Here is an 18,334-nt window from a genome sequence, read left to right as displayed (position 1 = left end):
AGCACTAGATTTGCATGCCAACAAGATTTGAGATATAAAGATGTGCATTTTGACAAAAAGGCAATTTCTAAAAAGACTTCTTGTACTTTTTCTCCCCTACTCTCCTTCCCCATTTCCCGGATTGTGTCTCACATCTATGTTCGCTGGTCAAGAAAGCATTTTCAATTCATTGAACTCTCGTCAACCCAGGAGTCACACCTATGCAAATTGCAAAGAAAACGTTTCTACAACAATTTTACACAATCCAGTTGAGATCAAAGGAGACAACTTTGCAGGTGCCCATTTTAGTCAAGACTGGAATTTGAGACTCATTATTTATAGTTACCAATATAGAAACACTGCAAAACTTCTCATTGAAAAACGTGCCTCAGCTGGTATCAAAATATGAAATTTATCCCACATTTTACAGTTGAAACAGAAACTACCTCTCCACCTTTGGACTACTGCCAGAGAGTCAGGTGCTGATACTACATTTTTGACCTGTTGTATGGAACCGAAGCAGAAAATTAAGCTTTTCTTGTCATACAGCGCAAATGAAAAATTTGTTCAAATTTTGTCTGAACTATGAATGAAGCTATGAACATAGGAACAGGCCATTCAACTTCTGGAGCCTTTTCCGCCATTCAATTAGATCATGGCTGATCTGTACCTTAACTCCATTTACTCACCTTTGATCCATACCCCTTGGTAGCCTGTTAAAAGCCTGAGCTTAAGACTAATTTTTAAGTTAGAACTTGAATTTATAAATATTTGCAGTTATTTCAACTTTCTATAAACACTTAGTTACAACCTTCATATGGTTAAGATTTATTTTGACTTATTTTTAGTTTTGGCTGTGGAAGCGTAATGGGTGCTTTGTATGTGGCTTATGTAATACGACTCAGACCTATTGGTCTCTGCTAACCACATGACAAATACCACATGGTTGCATAGACTTAAGTAGAAAGCATTTTGGAACAGAAAAATATATGAGATTTATTAAAATAAAAACCATTGCTGTATACTGTACAACTCCTAACATGTCCCATTTTGCAGACTGTCAGAAATAACTTACTCGTAACATTCTTAAGGGGAGCACATACTCAAAAGCAGAAGACATGCAACAAACTGAGGGGAAAAATGAAAACCATCCTCCACAACAGTTTCAAGCAAACAATCTTTTAAAAAGGTACTGGCCTATAAAAGTGTTTACTTTTAATAAAAGGGGTTTGTCACCATTCTTTCTAAACATCAATGAAGTGTTGTTAGTACCTTAAGTGGAGCAGGATCACTCAGCAATTAGAGTTGTGTGTTGCTAACTTATCTGCATATAATTACCTAGCAAGCTCAAACAACAGTCATTTTCATTAGATGTATAAAATCAGTTTTCAAATGGTAACTGAAGGATTTGAGATCTTCTCCACACAACAACATGGTGTAAATAAGTTGAGTTCTCAAACAAGGTTCCTAAATTGTCCGATATTAAGAAACTTTGGGAAAGCACGGTGCTAATGGATCCAAGTAGAATGCTTCTAATGCACCAAATGTTCAACTGGGCCCAAATACTCGGCCATATCCAGGAACTTCAGTTAGCTGTTGCACCTTGGAAAAACTGATCGCTTGTGTTAGGGGTATCAATGTCTTCTTCTTGCTCCTGTAAAAAAGGGCCCATTAGTAAATGAAATTATGCAAGCAAGTTCTGAAAGCCTCAGCTATTTTAATGCCTACTTTTGTAACTGAACAGTGTACAGTTTTAAAACATAAGAACATAAGAAGTAGGAGTAGGCCATTCGGCCCCTCGAGCTTGCTCCACCATTCAATAAAATCATGGCTGATCTGATCTTGGCCTCAACTTCACTTTCCTGCCCGCTCCCCATAACCCTCGACTCTGTTTTTCAAAAATCTGTCTATCTCCGCCTTGAATATATTCAATGACTCCGTCTCCACAGCTCTCTGCGGTAGAGAATTCCAAAGATTCACGACCCTCAGAGAAGAAATTTCTCCTCATCTCAGTTTTAAATGGGCGACCCCTTATTTTGAAACTATGCCCCCTAGTTCTAGATTCCCCCACAAGGGGAAACATCCTCTCAGTATGTACCCTGTCGAGCCCACTCAGAATCTTGCGTTTCAATAAGATCACCTCTCATTCTTCTAAACTCCATTGAGTATAGGCCCAACCTGCTCAACCTTTTCTTATATCCAAATATACTATTACACAGCAAAGTCACTCAATTTATTATCACAAAGATGTTTTTTGATAAGTTCATTGCAATTTGTTTAAATAATCCAAGGGAAACAAAGCAAAAACAGCAGGAAAACATTAAAGAATGCTACTCATTTATTGGACTGCACACCCTCACACTGTTCACAGTGTAGCATTATCCAATGGAAATTAATCATTTACTGTCCTGAAGACAGTAATTCATCCTGGACTTCCACAGGAGTCAGGAACCCTCCAGTATTTAATCCAAGTACACATTCTTTATGTGACCCTACACTGTGCGTGTGTGCAGGCTATTCAACTGTATGAGGCATCACAACCAAACTTGGTCCTATCATTATCCAACATACACACTTGGTTTGAAAGTCATAGATCTGTCAGTCACTACAACTAATTTCCATCTGTTGAAGTGGTTTTAATATCTTTAGTTCTTGACCAGGTTGGAGAGCAAGGCATTCTTGTTAAATAAGGAATAAAAGATAAAGTCATGCTTAAATCATTTCAAGTATGTCACCTGCTAATGCATCATGGAATATCAATGGCTCAGAGAGAGTCCTGACCACTAGGCTGAAGGAGATTGGGTGGGGTGGGGATCACTGGAGAAATTCTACAAAAAGAATCTATATATCACTCACCTTTGGTTCTTTGACTTCAAAGTCCTCGCCATACTGAATGGAAAAATCAATGTGCTGCAAGACTATGGTAACACATTCTTCATCTGAGCGATCAAATGGCAAAAAACGAACCATGCTGTAGTCATCAACCTAAACAGACAAATGTTTAATAAAGATTAGCAATTCGTCCCAACAGCATCATCCTGATATAGCCTATAAAATTCTAGATCCCATGATTTTTCACTATAAACAATAGCATTTTGGCCAACATTTAAAAATAAATTATATTATTCAAAACACACACACAAATGGAATGTCAGTAGGAAAAACACAGGTACCATTGTATTGCTTTAAAAATGCACAAAATACGTTGAAGTTTTTGAAAAGTCCTAGTTTAAAATCAGACCTGGATTGTCATAGTATTGCTGTCTTTGGTTGTATCCAGTATAATGGCATAGAAATTCCTGAAAACGTGTGCCGTAGTAATAGCACATCTACGGCAATGCTCCCTCTAAGCTGCGCGGCCATGTAGCTCTCTGTCAGTCCCACGCAGCCTGGGACCGTTTCTTTCAATGTTAAATTTCGCGCATGCACGAAACTGTGAATGGGCCGCGCAGCTCCTTAAAGGGGCCACGCACGCAAAAAAACTTAGGGGGAACATTGGTCCATGGCATATGCCATTACTATGGCTCAAATTCTCTTGGAAATAATGGCATGGGTGACTCGAACCATTACTTGCACCACCCAAAAGTTTCCTAGGACCCCCTCTGCGCCGCTTCGCTGTGACACTCACCAAAACAGTGAGAATTCCAGTACTATAGCTCCGCCCCCTATAGAATCAATGGTGATGTTCAATTTGTTGCAATAATGCTGCTCTGATCAGTGCCAATGATCTTAAGTCTGTGTCCTTTGATTACCGACCCTTCTGCCAGTGGAAACAGTTTCTCCTTATTTACTCTTTCACAACCCTTCATCATTTTGAACGCCGCAATTAAATCTCCTCTTAACCTTCTCTGCTGATACTGACCTTTATGCCCAATAACATTTCACTATTGATAAATAGATTCACTTATTTGTACAAAGCCAGATTAGTTCTACGTTGCTTAAGTAATGACGGAATACAGGATTTGTTTGAGATAAGCGATTTCAAATAGAGCATTTTTATCGTTTCAAATTAAGTTAATTAGAATTTGGCTTCTTTGATTCCAGCACAAACTACTTACCAATCCACAAATTACTTTGGTTAGTTTTTTGAATTTCTTGCTTTTCCAAGTGTCAGATGAGTCCTGCATCAATGAATACATATCGGGGTCTAAATACCTTTAATGAAAGAAATCAAGATGGAAGTATTAGATATAAATGCCCAAGAACTGTGTCAAAACAGTTTCTAAAAATAGTATATGAAAACTTTGATATAAAACTGTTTTGCAAAGTGAATCTTCAAATGATAGTTCCTTTGTTGTTTTGAGAATAATATAGTAAAGCGAACATAATTTAATAGAAAAAAAAACATGAAACAAATTTAGCACTGCACCTCCTGGTGTTTTACCACCTGAAATAAGCCCTTCTTACTTCTAGTTGCCTTGTAGTGCTATCTATCACTCATTGGAAATCCGATAGGGAGGAAGAGAGAGTAAATGATCTAAAGTCAGAAGGTTGTAGGTTCAAGTTCCACTCCAGAAACTTGAGCACAAAATTCAGGCTGACACTCCAGTGCAGTGCTGAGGGAGTGCTGCACTGTCAGAGGTGTCGTCTTTCAGATGAGACGTCACACCGAGGACCCGTGTGCCCTCTCAGGTGGACGTAAAAGATCTCATGGCACTATTTTGAAGAATAATAAGGGAGTTCTCCCCAGTGTCCTGGCCAAAGTTTATCCCTCAACCAACATTACTGAAAAAACAAATTATTTGGTCATTATCACATTGCTGTTTGTGGGAGCTTCCTGTGTGCCAATTATGCCGCCACGTTTCCTAATTTACAACAGTGACTATGCTTCAAAAGTACTTCATTAGCTGCAAAACGCTCTGGGACGTCCTGCGATTGTGAAAAGCGCTATATAAATACAAGTTCTTTCTTTTAAAAAGCATTATCAAGGGTACCTTAACAAGCAAAACATGTAAGGTTTTGAACATGCTACTTTCTGGTCACCCTTGAACATGCAAACAAGTACAAATAGAAACCTTCGCTGTCAGACAAAGTTGTAAACCCCCCCAGCTAGGACAACCTTCCACCACAAATAAGGGAAAAATTATCTACATGGCATTTGCCCGTTAAGAGTGCTGTTCAACCTCAATTTAAAAGACAGGAAAAGTACCAAGCAGTTGGGCCCTCTTCCGGCAGCCAAACACAGCAGATCCATACCGTACACTCTACACAGGGAAAGGCATGCTGACACAATGGGGGTTGGGGGGGGGGGGGGGGGGGGGAAAGAGATGGAAATATGCTCTCCAGGAACCAGAACAACCACCGAAAACAACCACTCTCCTAGGAAAGGTAGGGTGGTGACTGAGCATCTCTGTCGAGCCACCACTGCTCCCTACATGGCAACTGCCAACAAAATCCCTTCATCCTGAAGTGTGTAACATCACTAACAGTATAGAACAATGCAAATGGAGTCATTATAGCAATGCATGTTCTCATAAATACATATCAAGCTGAAGACTGGCTCAAAGAAGCTCATTAGTCTAGTGCACAACTAAATTTTGAACACTTCTAATGACAATCTCCACTATCGTGCATGGCAGATTATTTCAAACACAATACTTTTGAGTGAAGAAGTTTTTCCTAACATATGTTCCAAATTTACTTTTCCCTAACCTAAATGTATATCCTCTAGTCCTACTAGCCTGACTCACTTTGAAGTAATATTCTGGGTTTACCTTACATCCGTTATTATATACCTCGATGAATTCTCCCTTCCTACCTTAACCACATTCCCACTATAGAGTTTGACCATATTTAATCTTTCCTCATAGGCCATTTCCTTTACACATGGGATTATTCTTGCTGCTTTTCTCTGCAATGCATGTACTTCTTTTTGTGTGGTGATCAGAACTGAACACAGTGCTTCATCCCTGGTTTCACCAGTACATTCTGAAGCATCAGTAAACCTACTGTTCTAGCTATTTATCTCATTCTATTTCCTTAATTGCTTTACCACATTATCTAGACACTGAAAGAGACCAGGTCCTTTTTAAAGTCTCCCTGCACTAATGCTATTCCAATTATGTTTCAGCTTTGGCTCATTGGTAGCCCTCTCGCCTCTGAATCAGAAGATTGAGGGTGCCAGGACTTGAGCACATAATCTAGGCTGGCACATCAGTGCGAGAGTGCCGCACTGTCGGATGTGACTTCATTCTGATGAGACGTTAAACGGAGGCGCAGTCTGCTCTCTCAGACGGACAAAAAGATCCCGTGCACTCCTTCGAAGAACAGCAGGGAAATTTTCCTGGTGTCCTGGCCAACATTTACCCCTCAACCAACACCAGCAAAAGGGATTATCTGGCCATTTATCTCACTGCTATTTCTGGGGCCTTGCTGTGCACAGATTGGCTGCTGTGCTTCTCCACATAACAGCCAATGAAATACAGTTACTGTTGTAAAGAGCTTTGGGATGTCCTCAGGTTGTCTGTCTGTGCGGAGTTTGCACATTCTCGCCGTGTTTGCGTGGGTTTCCTCCGGGTGCTCCGGTTTCCTCCCACAGTCCAAAGATGTGCGGGTTAGGTTGATTGGCCATGATAAAATTGGCCCTTAGTGTTAGGGGGGATTAAATACGTGGGGTTACGGGGATAGGGCTTGGGTGGGATGGCTGTCGGTGTAGGGACCGGGTGCTAGGGTTTGGATGATCAGCCATGATCTCGTTGAATGGCGGAGCAGGCTTGAAGGGCCGAATGGCCTACTCCTGCTCCTATCTTCTATGTTTCTATGTTGCACTATTAAAATGCACACATTTTTTTTCTTTCATTCATATAAAGTGCAACATTTTATATATTTATAGCTATCATTAAATTTAATTTGTCATGTGATCCCACAATCAAAATCTACAATTGCATCAGTAAGTGAACAATTGTAAAATTCTAAAAATAATTCTCAGCCGTCACTTGTTATCCGAAAGCAATCTAAAAAATGGCCAATATAACAAGATCCATCTCTGAAAATATATACCACTAAAAAGTATATTACAATATGTAATAATTAATGTATATATAGATTAGGTCCATTGGTCACAACCAATGTTCCTCCAATTTTTTTTTTGGTGCGCGGCCCCTTTAAGGGGCAGCACAGCCCATTCAGTTTCACACATGCGGGAAATTTAATATTGGAAAAGCTGCTCCCAGGCTGCACAGGACCGGCTGAGTGTTGCGCAGCCACACAGCTTAGAGGAAACGTTGGTGACAACATGAAGTTTCACTTACTTTTCAATTTCTTTTTTTGCTTTCTTGTTAAGTAAATCCATTTTTGTCATGATGTTGACCTGTGGAATTTCCAGAGACACCATAGCGCTGAGGGCTGCCATAACACCTGACACAAACTAAGAAAATTATAAAGTTACACATCTGCACATTTTACAGTAAATGTCAGATTTACGCCGTGCATCTACAATTTATAAAAGTTTTTGTTTGCTGATGGAATAAGTTTGGGCTAATTGTACTGCATAGGGTGCTGAGCCATACAGACCAAAAAGGTCCCAGATTCAATCTTTGGTCTTTGTTGAGTTAGTCAATCTCAGCTGGAGTGATAGGGACATGGCAACTGATCTCAGTGTCCTTCAGCTAGAATGGGAAAACCCACACTCCAAGTTCTCACGCCTGCTTGTCGTCCTCCTGAAAAGCCCGTGGCATTGGAAGGGGACAGTATCAGACTCATGACTGTTGCCCTCACAGTCAAATAGCTTGCTGATACTCGTGATCTAGGCTCACATGAAGAATGACCACTTGGGCAAGGTACTGAAGATCCTGTGCAATTGTACTCCAACACGAGTCACTGCCTTCAGTAGAAACAGGATGAGGGAAAATGGAAATAAAACTGAGGGGTAAAAAGTTTACACCAAAGGTTTTACCCTTATGCATACCACCTCATTTAATAAAAATAGCAGATATATGAAAACATCCCAGTTATATAATTAGATGGTTACAAAGACTTCAAATGCGTGCAGGGTTACCATGGCATTCTGATCAAGTGATGATAACTACCTTAAACGACTCCACCATAAACTGAGAGTCAACAAGAAATACCCCACAAACACGAAACTCCCACTGCTGCAATTGCTCCACTAGCTGCTTCATTATTGGAAGGTGAGTGTATAACTCAATCTGACCTGTAATGAAGGAATTAAATGCACATTAGACAAGCCATTTGCAGATCCAACAATCAAAACTTATTGCATATAAAATGAAGGGCTGCATTACCAAGATGCACGCCGTTTCCGACATGTCTTCCTTTTTCCTCAACCGAGGATTCCCCTCTACAGTGGTTGACACGGCCCTCGACCGTGTCCGTTCTATCTCCTGCACTTCTGCCCTCACCCCTGCCCCTCCCTCCCGGAACCACGATAGGGTTCCCCTTGTCCTCACCTTTCACCCCACCAGCCTCCACATTCAACGGATCATCCTCCGCCATTTCCACCACTTCCAAAGTGATCCCACCACCAAACGCATCTTCCCCTCCCCTTTCAGCATTCCGTAGGGTCCACTCCCTCCAAGACACCCTAGTCCACTCCTCTATCACCCCCAGCACCCCTTCGCCTGGCACCTTCCCGTGCAAGCGCAGGAGATGCAACACCTGCCCTTATACCTCCCCCCTTCCCACTGTCCAGGGCCCCAAACACCCCTTCCAGGTGAAACAGCGATTTACTTGTACTTCTTGCAATCTAGTATACTGTATTCGCTGCTCACAATGTGGTCTCCTCTACATTGGGGAGACCAAACGCAGATTGGGTGACCGTTTTGTGGAACACCTCCGTTCAGTCCGTAAGGATGACCCCGAGCTTCCGGTCGCCTGTCATTTTAATTCACCGCCCCATTCCCACTCAGACCTCATTGTACTCGGGCTCTTGCATTGTTCCACGGAAGCTCAGCATAAACTCGAGGAACAGCACCTCATCTTCCGATTAGGCACTTTACAGCCTTCCGGACTCAATATCGAGTTCAACAATTTCAGATCATAACCTCGGCCCCTATTACATTTTTACTTATTTTTTATCCACACCTTTGTTTTGGCCCTTTTCCTCCCCCCACCCCCCTTTTTTTTTTCTTTTTCTTTTTTTTCTCTCCCACATGGCAGCTGTCTCTCATTCTGCCAGCGCATTTCACACCTAATCTAGAGCCGTCTTTTGTCTCTCCACTAGTCCTATCACCATCTCGTCTCGTTTTGAATACCTCTTAATGTTTCTTCACTTCTATTTTGTTCTCTCCCAGCCTGGTCTCTCAATCTATTTCATTTCCTGTGCCTTTTCAGTCTTGACAGAGTTTAACTCGAAACGTTGACTCTATTTCTCTCTCCACGGATGTTGCCTGGCCTGCTGAGTTATTCCAGCATTTTCTGTTGCACGCAGTTTAAGTTGTTTTTTTGCTATTTATACGTTCATGGGATGTGGGCATCGCTGGCAAGGCCAGCATTTATTGCCCATCCCTAACTGCGCTTGAGAAGGTGGTGGTGAGCGCCTTCTTGAACTGCTGCAGTCCATGTGATGAAGGTACTCCCACAGTGCTGTTAGGGAGGGAGTTCCAGGATTTTGACCCAGCGACTATGAAGGAACGATGATATATTTCTAAGTCAGGATGGTTTGTTAACTTGGAGGGGAACTTGCAGGCGATGGTGTTCTCATGCGCCTGTTGCCCTTGTGGTCGAAGTCGCGAGTTTGAGAGGTGCTTTTGAAGAAGCCTTGGTGAGTTTTGGATCAGGATGTGCAATACTATCATAACCACTGCCCACTCAAAGCCCAAACCAGAATCACCTGATGGTCTAGTGGTAAAAGGAACACTCTGGCATAACACTAAGCCATACAGACCAGGCTTACCACAATTTCACACTTGGATGGATTGAGAAAATGCAGATGTGGATGTTGAGTGAGAGAATAGTCAAGATTGGCTTTTCCTACTTTCTCCTGACTGTGAGGTGACATGATTGAATAGCCTACTGATGCTCACTGTCCAAACTCTCTCTCAGAATGGCTTTTGGGAAAATAATAAGGGGCTGCTGACACTTCAAGTCAGCATCTTCAAGGGGGATGGTGAGGGGAATAAAATCAGAAAGAGCCCAAAATTGATACCCTAGCAACTCAATACACTTTAGTGAGCCATTCCTTTGACCAGATTTTTTAAAATTGGAGACTACCATCATGTTAGGATTGTAATATAGTATAGATTTGCTACACTTGGATCAATACACTACACTAAGCTAAATGTTGCTAGAACTTAATTGCATTTACAAAATAAACAAAGTTTAACCAGGGGACACAGATTTAAGGTAATGGCAAAAGAACCGGAGGCGAGATGAGGAGAATTTTTTTTTAATTTATTTTTTATTTTTATTTTTTTTTTAAAAACACAGCGAGTTATGATGATCTGGAAAGCACTGCCTGAAAGGGTGGTGGAAACAGATTCATTGGCCCAGAAATTCGGGTCCCAACGCGTGAGTACGCGTAGGCTTAACGAAAGTGCCGGTTTTGTGCATGCGCGGGAAACCGGCACTTCCGTTCCCCTGAAAGAAGGGGTTGGTTGACAGGTGGAACGCGTGCGCCGGAGAGGCAGCGCGTGCGCATCGAACTTATGTTTTTTTTGCAGGTTTCTCCGGGAGGGTAAGTCTCCAGCAGTTACACTTTTAAAAAGCAGGCACAAGGCCTGCTTTTAACAAGGTAAGTGATGAATTAATTAAAATTAAAACATTTTTTCCACAGGTTTATTATTTTTAAATACTTTAAAGAAAAGTAAGTTTATTTTTAGCCCTGTTAGAAAATGTAATTAATTTTTTCAAAAATTTAAATTAGTTTAAAATAGGTATTTCAGGTAATTTAGAGTTATTTTTAAAAAGTGATTAAAAAAAAAATTATTTGAAGTTTAGTGATGTTTTGGGGCTTATAGTATTTATAGGTTTGACAGCTCTTCCTGTCAAACTTATGAAACATAGAAACATAGAAGATAGGAGCAGGAGTAGGCCATTCGGCCCTTCGAGCCTGCTCCACCATTCAATGAGATCATGGCTGATCATCCAAATTCAGTACCCTGTCCCTGCCTTCTCCCCATATCCCTTTAGCCTCAAGAAATATATCCAACTCTTTCTTGAATATATTTAATGAACTGGCCTCCACCGCCCTCTGTGGCAGAGAATTCCACAGGTTCACCACTCTCTGGGTGAAGAAATTCCTCCTCATTTCAGTCCTAAATGGCTTACCCCTTATCCTTAGACTATGACCTCTGGTTCTAGACTCCCCGGCCATCAGAAACATCTTTCCTGCATCGAGTCTGTCCAGACCTGACAGAATTTTATAGGTTTCGATGAGATCCCCTCTCAATCTTCTAAACTCCAGTGAGTATAAGCCCAATCGACACAATCTCTCCTCATACGTCATTCCTGCCATCCCAGGTATCAGCCTGGTGAATCTTCGCTGCACTCCCTCCATGGCAAGAACGTCCTTCCTCAGGTAAGGTGACCAAACTGCACACAATACTCAAGGTGCGGTCTCACCAAGGCCCTGTACAACTGTAGCAAGACATCCTTGTTCCTGTACTCAAACCCGCTTGCTACGAAGGCCAACATACCATTTGCCTTCTTAACCGCCTGCTGCACCTGCATGCTTACCTTCAGCGACTGGTGCACAATAACACCCAGGTCTCTTTGCACTTCCCCTTCTCCCAATCTATTGCCATTCAAATAATAATCTGCCTTCCTGTTGTTGCCACCAAAGTGGATAACCTCGCATTTATCCACATTATACGGCATCTGCCATGCTTCTGCCCAATCACCCAACCTGTCCAAATCGTACTGGAGTTTCTCGGCATCCTCCTCACAGCTTACCCTCCCACCCAGCTTTGTGTTGTCTGCAAATTGGGAGATATTACATCCAATTCCCTCGTCCAGATCATTAATATATATTGTGAACAGCTGGGGTCCTAGGACCGATCCTTGCGGTACCCCACTAGTCACTGCCTGCCACTCGGAAAACGACCCGTTTATTCCAACTCTTTGCTTTCTGTCCGCCAACCAGTTCTCTATCCAAGTCAATACCTTGCCCCCAATCCTATGTGCCTTAATTTTGCACGCTAATCTCTTATGCGGGACCTTATCGAAAGCCTTCTGAAAGTCCAAATACACCACATCCACTGGTTCTCCCTTATCTATTTTACCAGTTACATCCTCAAAAAATTCCAGTAGATTAGTCAAGCATGATTTACAGGATAAGAGGTAAGCCATTTAGGACTGAAAAAAAACACAGATCCATATATTTTTAAATAAGTTTTCAATTGTGTTATTAGTGCCTTTTAGAAATGTGACTCTTAGCATTTGCTTGATATTAACAGCTGACATAAGCACGGGTCATTTAAAATTCGAAACAGAGACATTTCCAATTCTCGTTGTTCTGAGATTGTCCAATTGACTGCGCTGTAGGGACCCATTTATAAGCTGGAAGTGGATTGGCTATGTGTTTGCTGTGTGCGGAGTCTCTTCATTGAGGAGCTGCTTTCCGTTTCGCCGATTGGAAAATGGTGAGTTATCGGCTCACGCTCCAGGCATTACGTTGCTGTCGCCTGCTTTAAGCCTCCTTGCCCTTACAAGTGCACGTAAGTTTTAATTCACCACGGCTGATGTCTCAGCAGTGGGTTTGAGAGCCCGGGCCTGCCACTGGTGTCTGGGGCCTGCGGTGGGATTGGGAAACTATCACATGACGCCTGTCAGCTGGCTCCCACTAATGTTTTTTTCCCCTTAGTATTTCTCAATTCTACCCATACAGATTCCACATCATCAGAGCTAATATCCTTCATTACAATTGTATTAATCCCTTCTTTAACCAGTAATGCTACCCCACCTCCCTTTCCTTTTTGCCTATCTTTCCTGAATATCGAATACCCCTGGATGTTGAATTCCCAGTCTTGGCCATCCCTGAGCCACGTTTCTGTAATCCCAACCAAATCATATTCGTTTACCTCTATTTGCGCAGCCAATTCATCCACCTTATTACAAATGCTCCTCGCATTAAGACACACAGCCTTCAGGCTTGTTTTTTCAACGCTCTTAGACCTATTAGAATTATTATTTACTGTGGCCACGTTTGATTTAAACCGTTGATTTCTCTGACTGCCACTTTTGTTTTTCTCCTTCCTATCTTTTGCTTTTATCCCTGTTTTCCTTTCCTCTGTCTCCCTGCTCAGGTTCCCAACCCCCTGCCATTTTAGTTTAAACCCCCCCGAACAGTGCTAGCAAACCTCCCCGCAAGGATATTTGTCCCGCTCTGGTTCAGGTGCAACCCGTCCGACTTGTACAAGTCCCACATTCCCCAGAAGCAGGCCCAGTGATCCAGGAAACTAAAGCCCTCCCTCCTACACCAACTCTTTAGCCACGCATTCATCTGCTCTATCCTCCTATTCCTATACTCACTAGCACGTGGCACCGGGAGTAATCCAGAGATTACAACCTTTGAGGTCCTACTCTTTAATCTGCTACCTCGCTCCCTAAATTCTTGCTGCAGGACCTCATCCCTCTTCCTACCTATGTCGTTGGTCCCAATGTGAACCACGACCTCTGCCTGTTCACCCTCCCCCTGCTACCATTGGCTCTCCATGGCCCACGTGATCCCAGGGGACGCATCGAACTAACTGCGCCCCTGGGATACGCAAGCACTGCACGCCGGCAGTTGGAGGAGGCCCCTGACCCGAATTTCTGGGCCAATATAACTTTCAAAAGGGAACTGGATAAATACATGAAGGGGAAACATTTGCAGGGCTATGGAGAAAGGGCAGGGGAGTGAGACTAATTGGATAGCTCTTTCAAAGAGCCAGCACAGCCACAATGGGCCTCCTTCTAGGCTGTATCATTGTATGATTCTATTCTATAAACAGAATTACCATCAGGAGGTAATCAGCTCTTCAGGGTTGATTTTTCCCCTCCCCCTTAAAAAAATTCTCCTTTTCTTTCAGGTTTTTCTCCCAATACAGCAGTGACCAAGCAGAGAACAGCTACTGGGTGGTGTAATCATGCAGCATTTGTCAATATTCCCTCCATTTTTTTTTTGCTTCCTGCTCTGGACAAGTGAACCATGACTGGAAAAATCAGACAAAAGTCTATGTTCTGCTTCATCTTATCACTTCATTACCAAAATACTGTAGGAAACACATATCAATTTCTACCTACCTGGACAATCAAATAGTATATAGTCATCCTCCACATGACCTAGGCAATCTGCCAGCCAATCAAAGTTGTTGGCAAAATATTCCATACAGAAAATGAGTCCACCATTTGGGCCGAACCTCAAGGAGTTATCTTCCATTACATCATCCACTTGGATGAGCTCCCGGATATCTGTATCCAATAACAATAGAAAGGGTAACGCACTATATAATTTGAGAGTCAGGGAAACTCGGTTTTAAAACTGGACATCTGACCAGAATAATCATTTAAAAACAACTTAAGTATATCCACCATAACCAATTATTCTAGAATAAAACTGCTGACAGAAAAGATAATTTGTGACAACTGTATTTTTTTACAGTAACCATGGAATATAACCCAAAACATGTTTCACAAAATCAGAGTTCAACTTATGAGGAGCTGACATTTTTTTGGAAGCAGCTCATCAGTTCCAGTTTCCTTACAGTCATCCTTGTGAGAACAGGGATAATTGTACAGAAGGTGTTGGTTATGATAAATTGTTGTTTGTGACTCAGTAAACCAAGTACACATATATAGGCAGGTAGTGCACTCTGGCATAGCCTGCGGAAGTGACTTTGACCCAAAGTACAGACTTGTGTGCAAACTATTAGGGCACAGCAGACACTTTCGGACATCTAACTTCAATGCTTTTCTTAGAACTGATCATATACCCCAAATTTAAAAAGGATTTTATGCATTCCTTAGTAGCAGTTGAACAGTACGCAGCAAAGCAAAGATGACAGGCTACCGTCCATTTTAAATTTAAATCTAAATTAAAGATTCTAAATGGAAGGTTTCAAGATTATGAATGGGATTGACAAAACTGTGGCATATTGTTCACTATGCTGAAGGATTCAAATACAGGGCGACAAGTTAAAAAAAATCAGGAAGTTAAAAAGTAATTAAGGAAGGCAGGCAGATTTATTTTGTTGCATAAATTGTATCAGACTTGTGAAATAAGTCACCAGGAAAGATAATTGAAAGGAAAACCATAAATGGGTTGAAGAGGCTGAGTTTCAGAACAGAAAAAGGGATTGAGGAATATGGTGGTAAAATGGGGTTACGGTTAAACCGATTCTTGTTACAGGGTAATGTGAAATGATTTATTAAATATCATTTGCTTATCAGAAACTCGTGACATTGGGAGAATTTTCTACTCCAGGATTTATTTTTTATTACAATTCAATAGATTTTTTTTTTTTTTTTTTAATTATAAGAGTTTACCATCATAATGACATATTGTTTGCAATGACACTACATCATCAGCTTTATGCAGGAATATACACAATGTACCAAGAGCATATGCAAGGTCCTTACACTGTTATGCTGGAAAACCAATTTGCTAAACCTCATGTTTTGTTTAAGTTTTCAAAAGAACAGTTTAAAGATGAATTGCAAAGTCAACCCACCTGCCAAGACAGGATAGTCAAAGTATTCTGCAGCAGGGTCAAGGTTCACCACCTGCACAGATCGATTCAACACCTCGCAGTGCTGCTGCATCGTGGAACAGTAACTGCTCTGAAATGAGACACACCAAATCCAGCTTCTAATTTAAGCATCATCTACTAAATATACAAATGAAAGAACACAAAAATCTCCCAAGCCTGTTCACTTACAATGTAACAATTCCTAGCTTGATGACTAGAAATTTGCAACATTCTGTGACTCTAGAAGTATGCAAACTTCACTTCTGAACCTAGTGACGTTCATCAGTCTAATTATATGTTTAGTTTAGCCATAAGAGCTCCAGTTGTTTTAAAGGGTTCAGATGATTTTATAAACCACAAATAAAATCAAAAATAAGATTACTGTAATCACTGGTGCATGTTAAAAAAACAGGTTCATACTTAAGTTTTAGCACCCTTTGAAGGTTACTGAAAACAATACAGCCTAAAAAAATTGCACAATATGGTTCACTAAATACAATTTTCTTTAAAGTTTATTACTAATGAAGACCTATAAATAGGGACAGAGTAAAATAGGAAAATGAGTTAATAATTTGTACAAAACATTGGTGAGGCCACAGTTAGAATAGCAAGAGCAGTTTTAGGTTTCTCGTTATAGAAGACATAAAAGCCATAGCAAGTGTCCAGCATAGATTCACCAAAATAATGCTAGAGATGAGAAGCTAGTTATGAGGAGAGATTTGAGATATTGGGATTAATTCCACTGGAGAAGAGATTTAAGTTTTTTTTTAATTATGAAGGATTTTGATAGAAAATAAATAGATTGCTGCCTTTGGTTGTAGAGTCATTGACAAGGGTTCATTAATTAAAAAAATTATGAAAAGTGAACAGAGAGTGAAAAGAAATTTCTTAACGCAGTTGTTGAAATATGGAAGGCTTTGCTATAGAGATTTGAAGCAGAGACCATTGCATCTTTTAAGGAAAAAGTGGATAATTATTTGAAGCAGAGTGTTATGGGGCTATGTAGAGAACGCAAGACGGTGGGATTGCTCCAGCAAAAAGACGGAATGGACACAATGGGCCTAGTGGGCTGTTTCGGAGTTGCAAACGTTCATGCATCTATATAGCATGATGATGATGATGATGATGATTGCTACAGACTGAATTAAAGTCCGCATGGCAACCAAGGAATATTTCACATCTCAACCGGCTATTATGGCCATTACACAATAACTGAAAAATATTTCACATAACAAAATTGTTTTGTAGGAGACGGTGAGAGTTCTCCTGACAACACAGTTACAGTATAAATTATAATAAAGCCACGGTGTCAGCTTTGGCTCGGTGGTGGCATGTTTTGCCCCATCTGCCTAACATCCCCGGTGAGCCACCTTGACAGGTTCTCCAGCCCACCGGCGCGGTATAAAAGCACGCTGCTGCCGAGGTCTGTAACGTGTTGAATACCTTGCCGCTGCCGGCAGGCCCCATCACCAGCTGGGCGTATCGAGGCATCGGGCCGCCGCGAACTGTCCCCCCACCCCCACTCCCACTTGACCCGCTAACCCAGCCGTGGCCTACGCGCTACTTCCGGGCTCACGGCGCCACATTCCAAACTACAACTTCCGGCTACGGAAGCCCCTGTGGAACGAGGTTGACCCAATCGCACATTTCGAAATGCCCGCATGCAGAGTCTCAACTTGCAGTGATACCGCACCGCCACTATATAAAAAGACTTGCATTTATATAGCGGCTTTCACGACCGGCGGACGTCCCAAAGTGCTTTACAGCCAATGAAGTACTTTTGAAGTGTAGTCACTGTTGTAATGTAGGAATGTATTTCCCCAACTAAAGTCTAAAGTTCTAACCTTGGCCCCTATTACATTTTTACTTATATTTTTTATCCACACCTTTGTTTTGGCTTTTCACCACCGCCCCCCTCCCCCCCCACTCCGCCCCCTTCCTTTTTCTTTCTCTCTCCCACATGGCAGCTGTCTCTCTGCCAGCACATTTCACACCTAATCTAGAGCCGTCTTTTGTCTCATCTAGTCCTATCACCATCTCATCTCGTTTTGAATACCTCTTAATGTCTCTTCATTTCTCTTTTGTTCTCTCCCAGCCTGGCCTTTCAACCTATTTCATTTCCTGTGCCTTTCCAGTCTTGACAAAGAGTTTGACTCGAAACGTTGACTCTATTTCTCTCTCCACAGATGTTGCCTGGCCTGCTGAGTTTTTCCAGCATTTTCTGTTGTTATTTCAGATTTCCAGCATCCGCAGTATTTTGCTATCGTCTAAAGTGCTAGTGATGTCTGCATGAGGTTTGACAAAACTTTTTTCTTTATTTATAAACATACAAAATATTATTTAAATCACATTGAAACACATCAAAGGGCTCTTCTGCCTCCCAAATCAAAACTTCATGAAAACAGTGAACCTTTAAAGATGCTTATCTCTGATGTTTTTGTTCCTTGCACCATAAATTCTGAAGATATTAACAGTTTTCTTCTGGGGGAAATTAAAATAACCAGATAGAAATTATCTTAACGACTGTGCTGGAATTTATTCAGCAATGGACCAAATTTCTTTGGCAGGATTGTGTTGAAATTGTTACATTAACTGGTTCAATGTTACTGCTGGTGGAAAAAGGCTGTCAGGGAGATCTTTACTGGAAACTAATCATCTAGCCCATCAACTATCATCAAGCTTTTAAACAGGTGGTGGATAATTTCAAAGGACTGTTGTAAGGGGTTTTC

At 41.5% G+C, this 18,334-nt stretch overlaps 1 protein-coding gene across 3 annotated transcripts; it reads right to left on the bottom strand.

Moving 5' to 3' along the window:
* Positions 1 to 949: 949 nt before the first annotated feature.
* Positions 950 to 17,288, bottom strand: gpn3 (GPN-loop GTPase 3). Of its 3 annotated transcripts, none has more exons than XM_085961587.1 (8): positions 17,251 to 17,288; positions 15,588 to 15,696; positions 14,161 to 14,328; positions 8,007 to 8,131; positions 7,230 to 7,345; positions 4,038 to 4,134; positions 2,836 to 2,964; positions 950 to 1,633 (listed from the first exon to the last, which is right to left on the bottom strand). In XM_085961587.1, exons 1-8 carry the CDS (start codon positions 17,266 to 17,268, stop codon positions 1,565 to 1,567), a joined length of 831 nt encoding a protein of 276 aa, XP_085817713.1. In that variant the 5' UTR covers positions 17,269 to 17,288; the 3' UTR covers positions 950 to 1,564. The 3 variants fall into 3 exon arrangements, with proteins under 3 accessions (XP_085817713.1, XP_085817712.1, XP_085817714.1); XM_085961586.1 differs by lacking the exon at positions 17,251 to 17,288 and adding an exon at positions 17,049 to 17,158; XM_085961588.1 differs by lacking the exon at positions 17,251 to 17,288 and adding an exon at positions 17,049 to 17,136 and having other exon boundaries at positions 15,588 to 15,691.
* Between the last annotated feature and the right edge of the window lie 1,046 nt (positions 17,289 to 18,334).

The sequence above is a fragment of the Somniosus microcephalus genome, chromosome 19, assembly GCF_052327205.1.
Source record: "Somniosus microcephalus isolate GS21.2 chromosome 19, FLI_Smic_1.0, whole genome shotgun sequence".
NCBI lineage: Eukaryota > Metazoa > Chordata > Chondrichthyes > Squaliformes > Somniosidae > Somniosus > Somniosus microcephalus.
The sequence above is the reverse complement of the archived record's forward strand: the minus strand, read 5'-3'. Positions and strand labels throughout refer to the sequence as shown.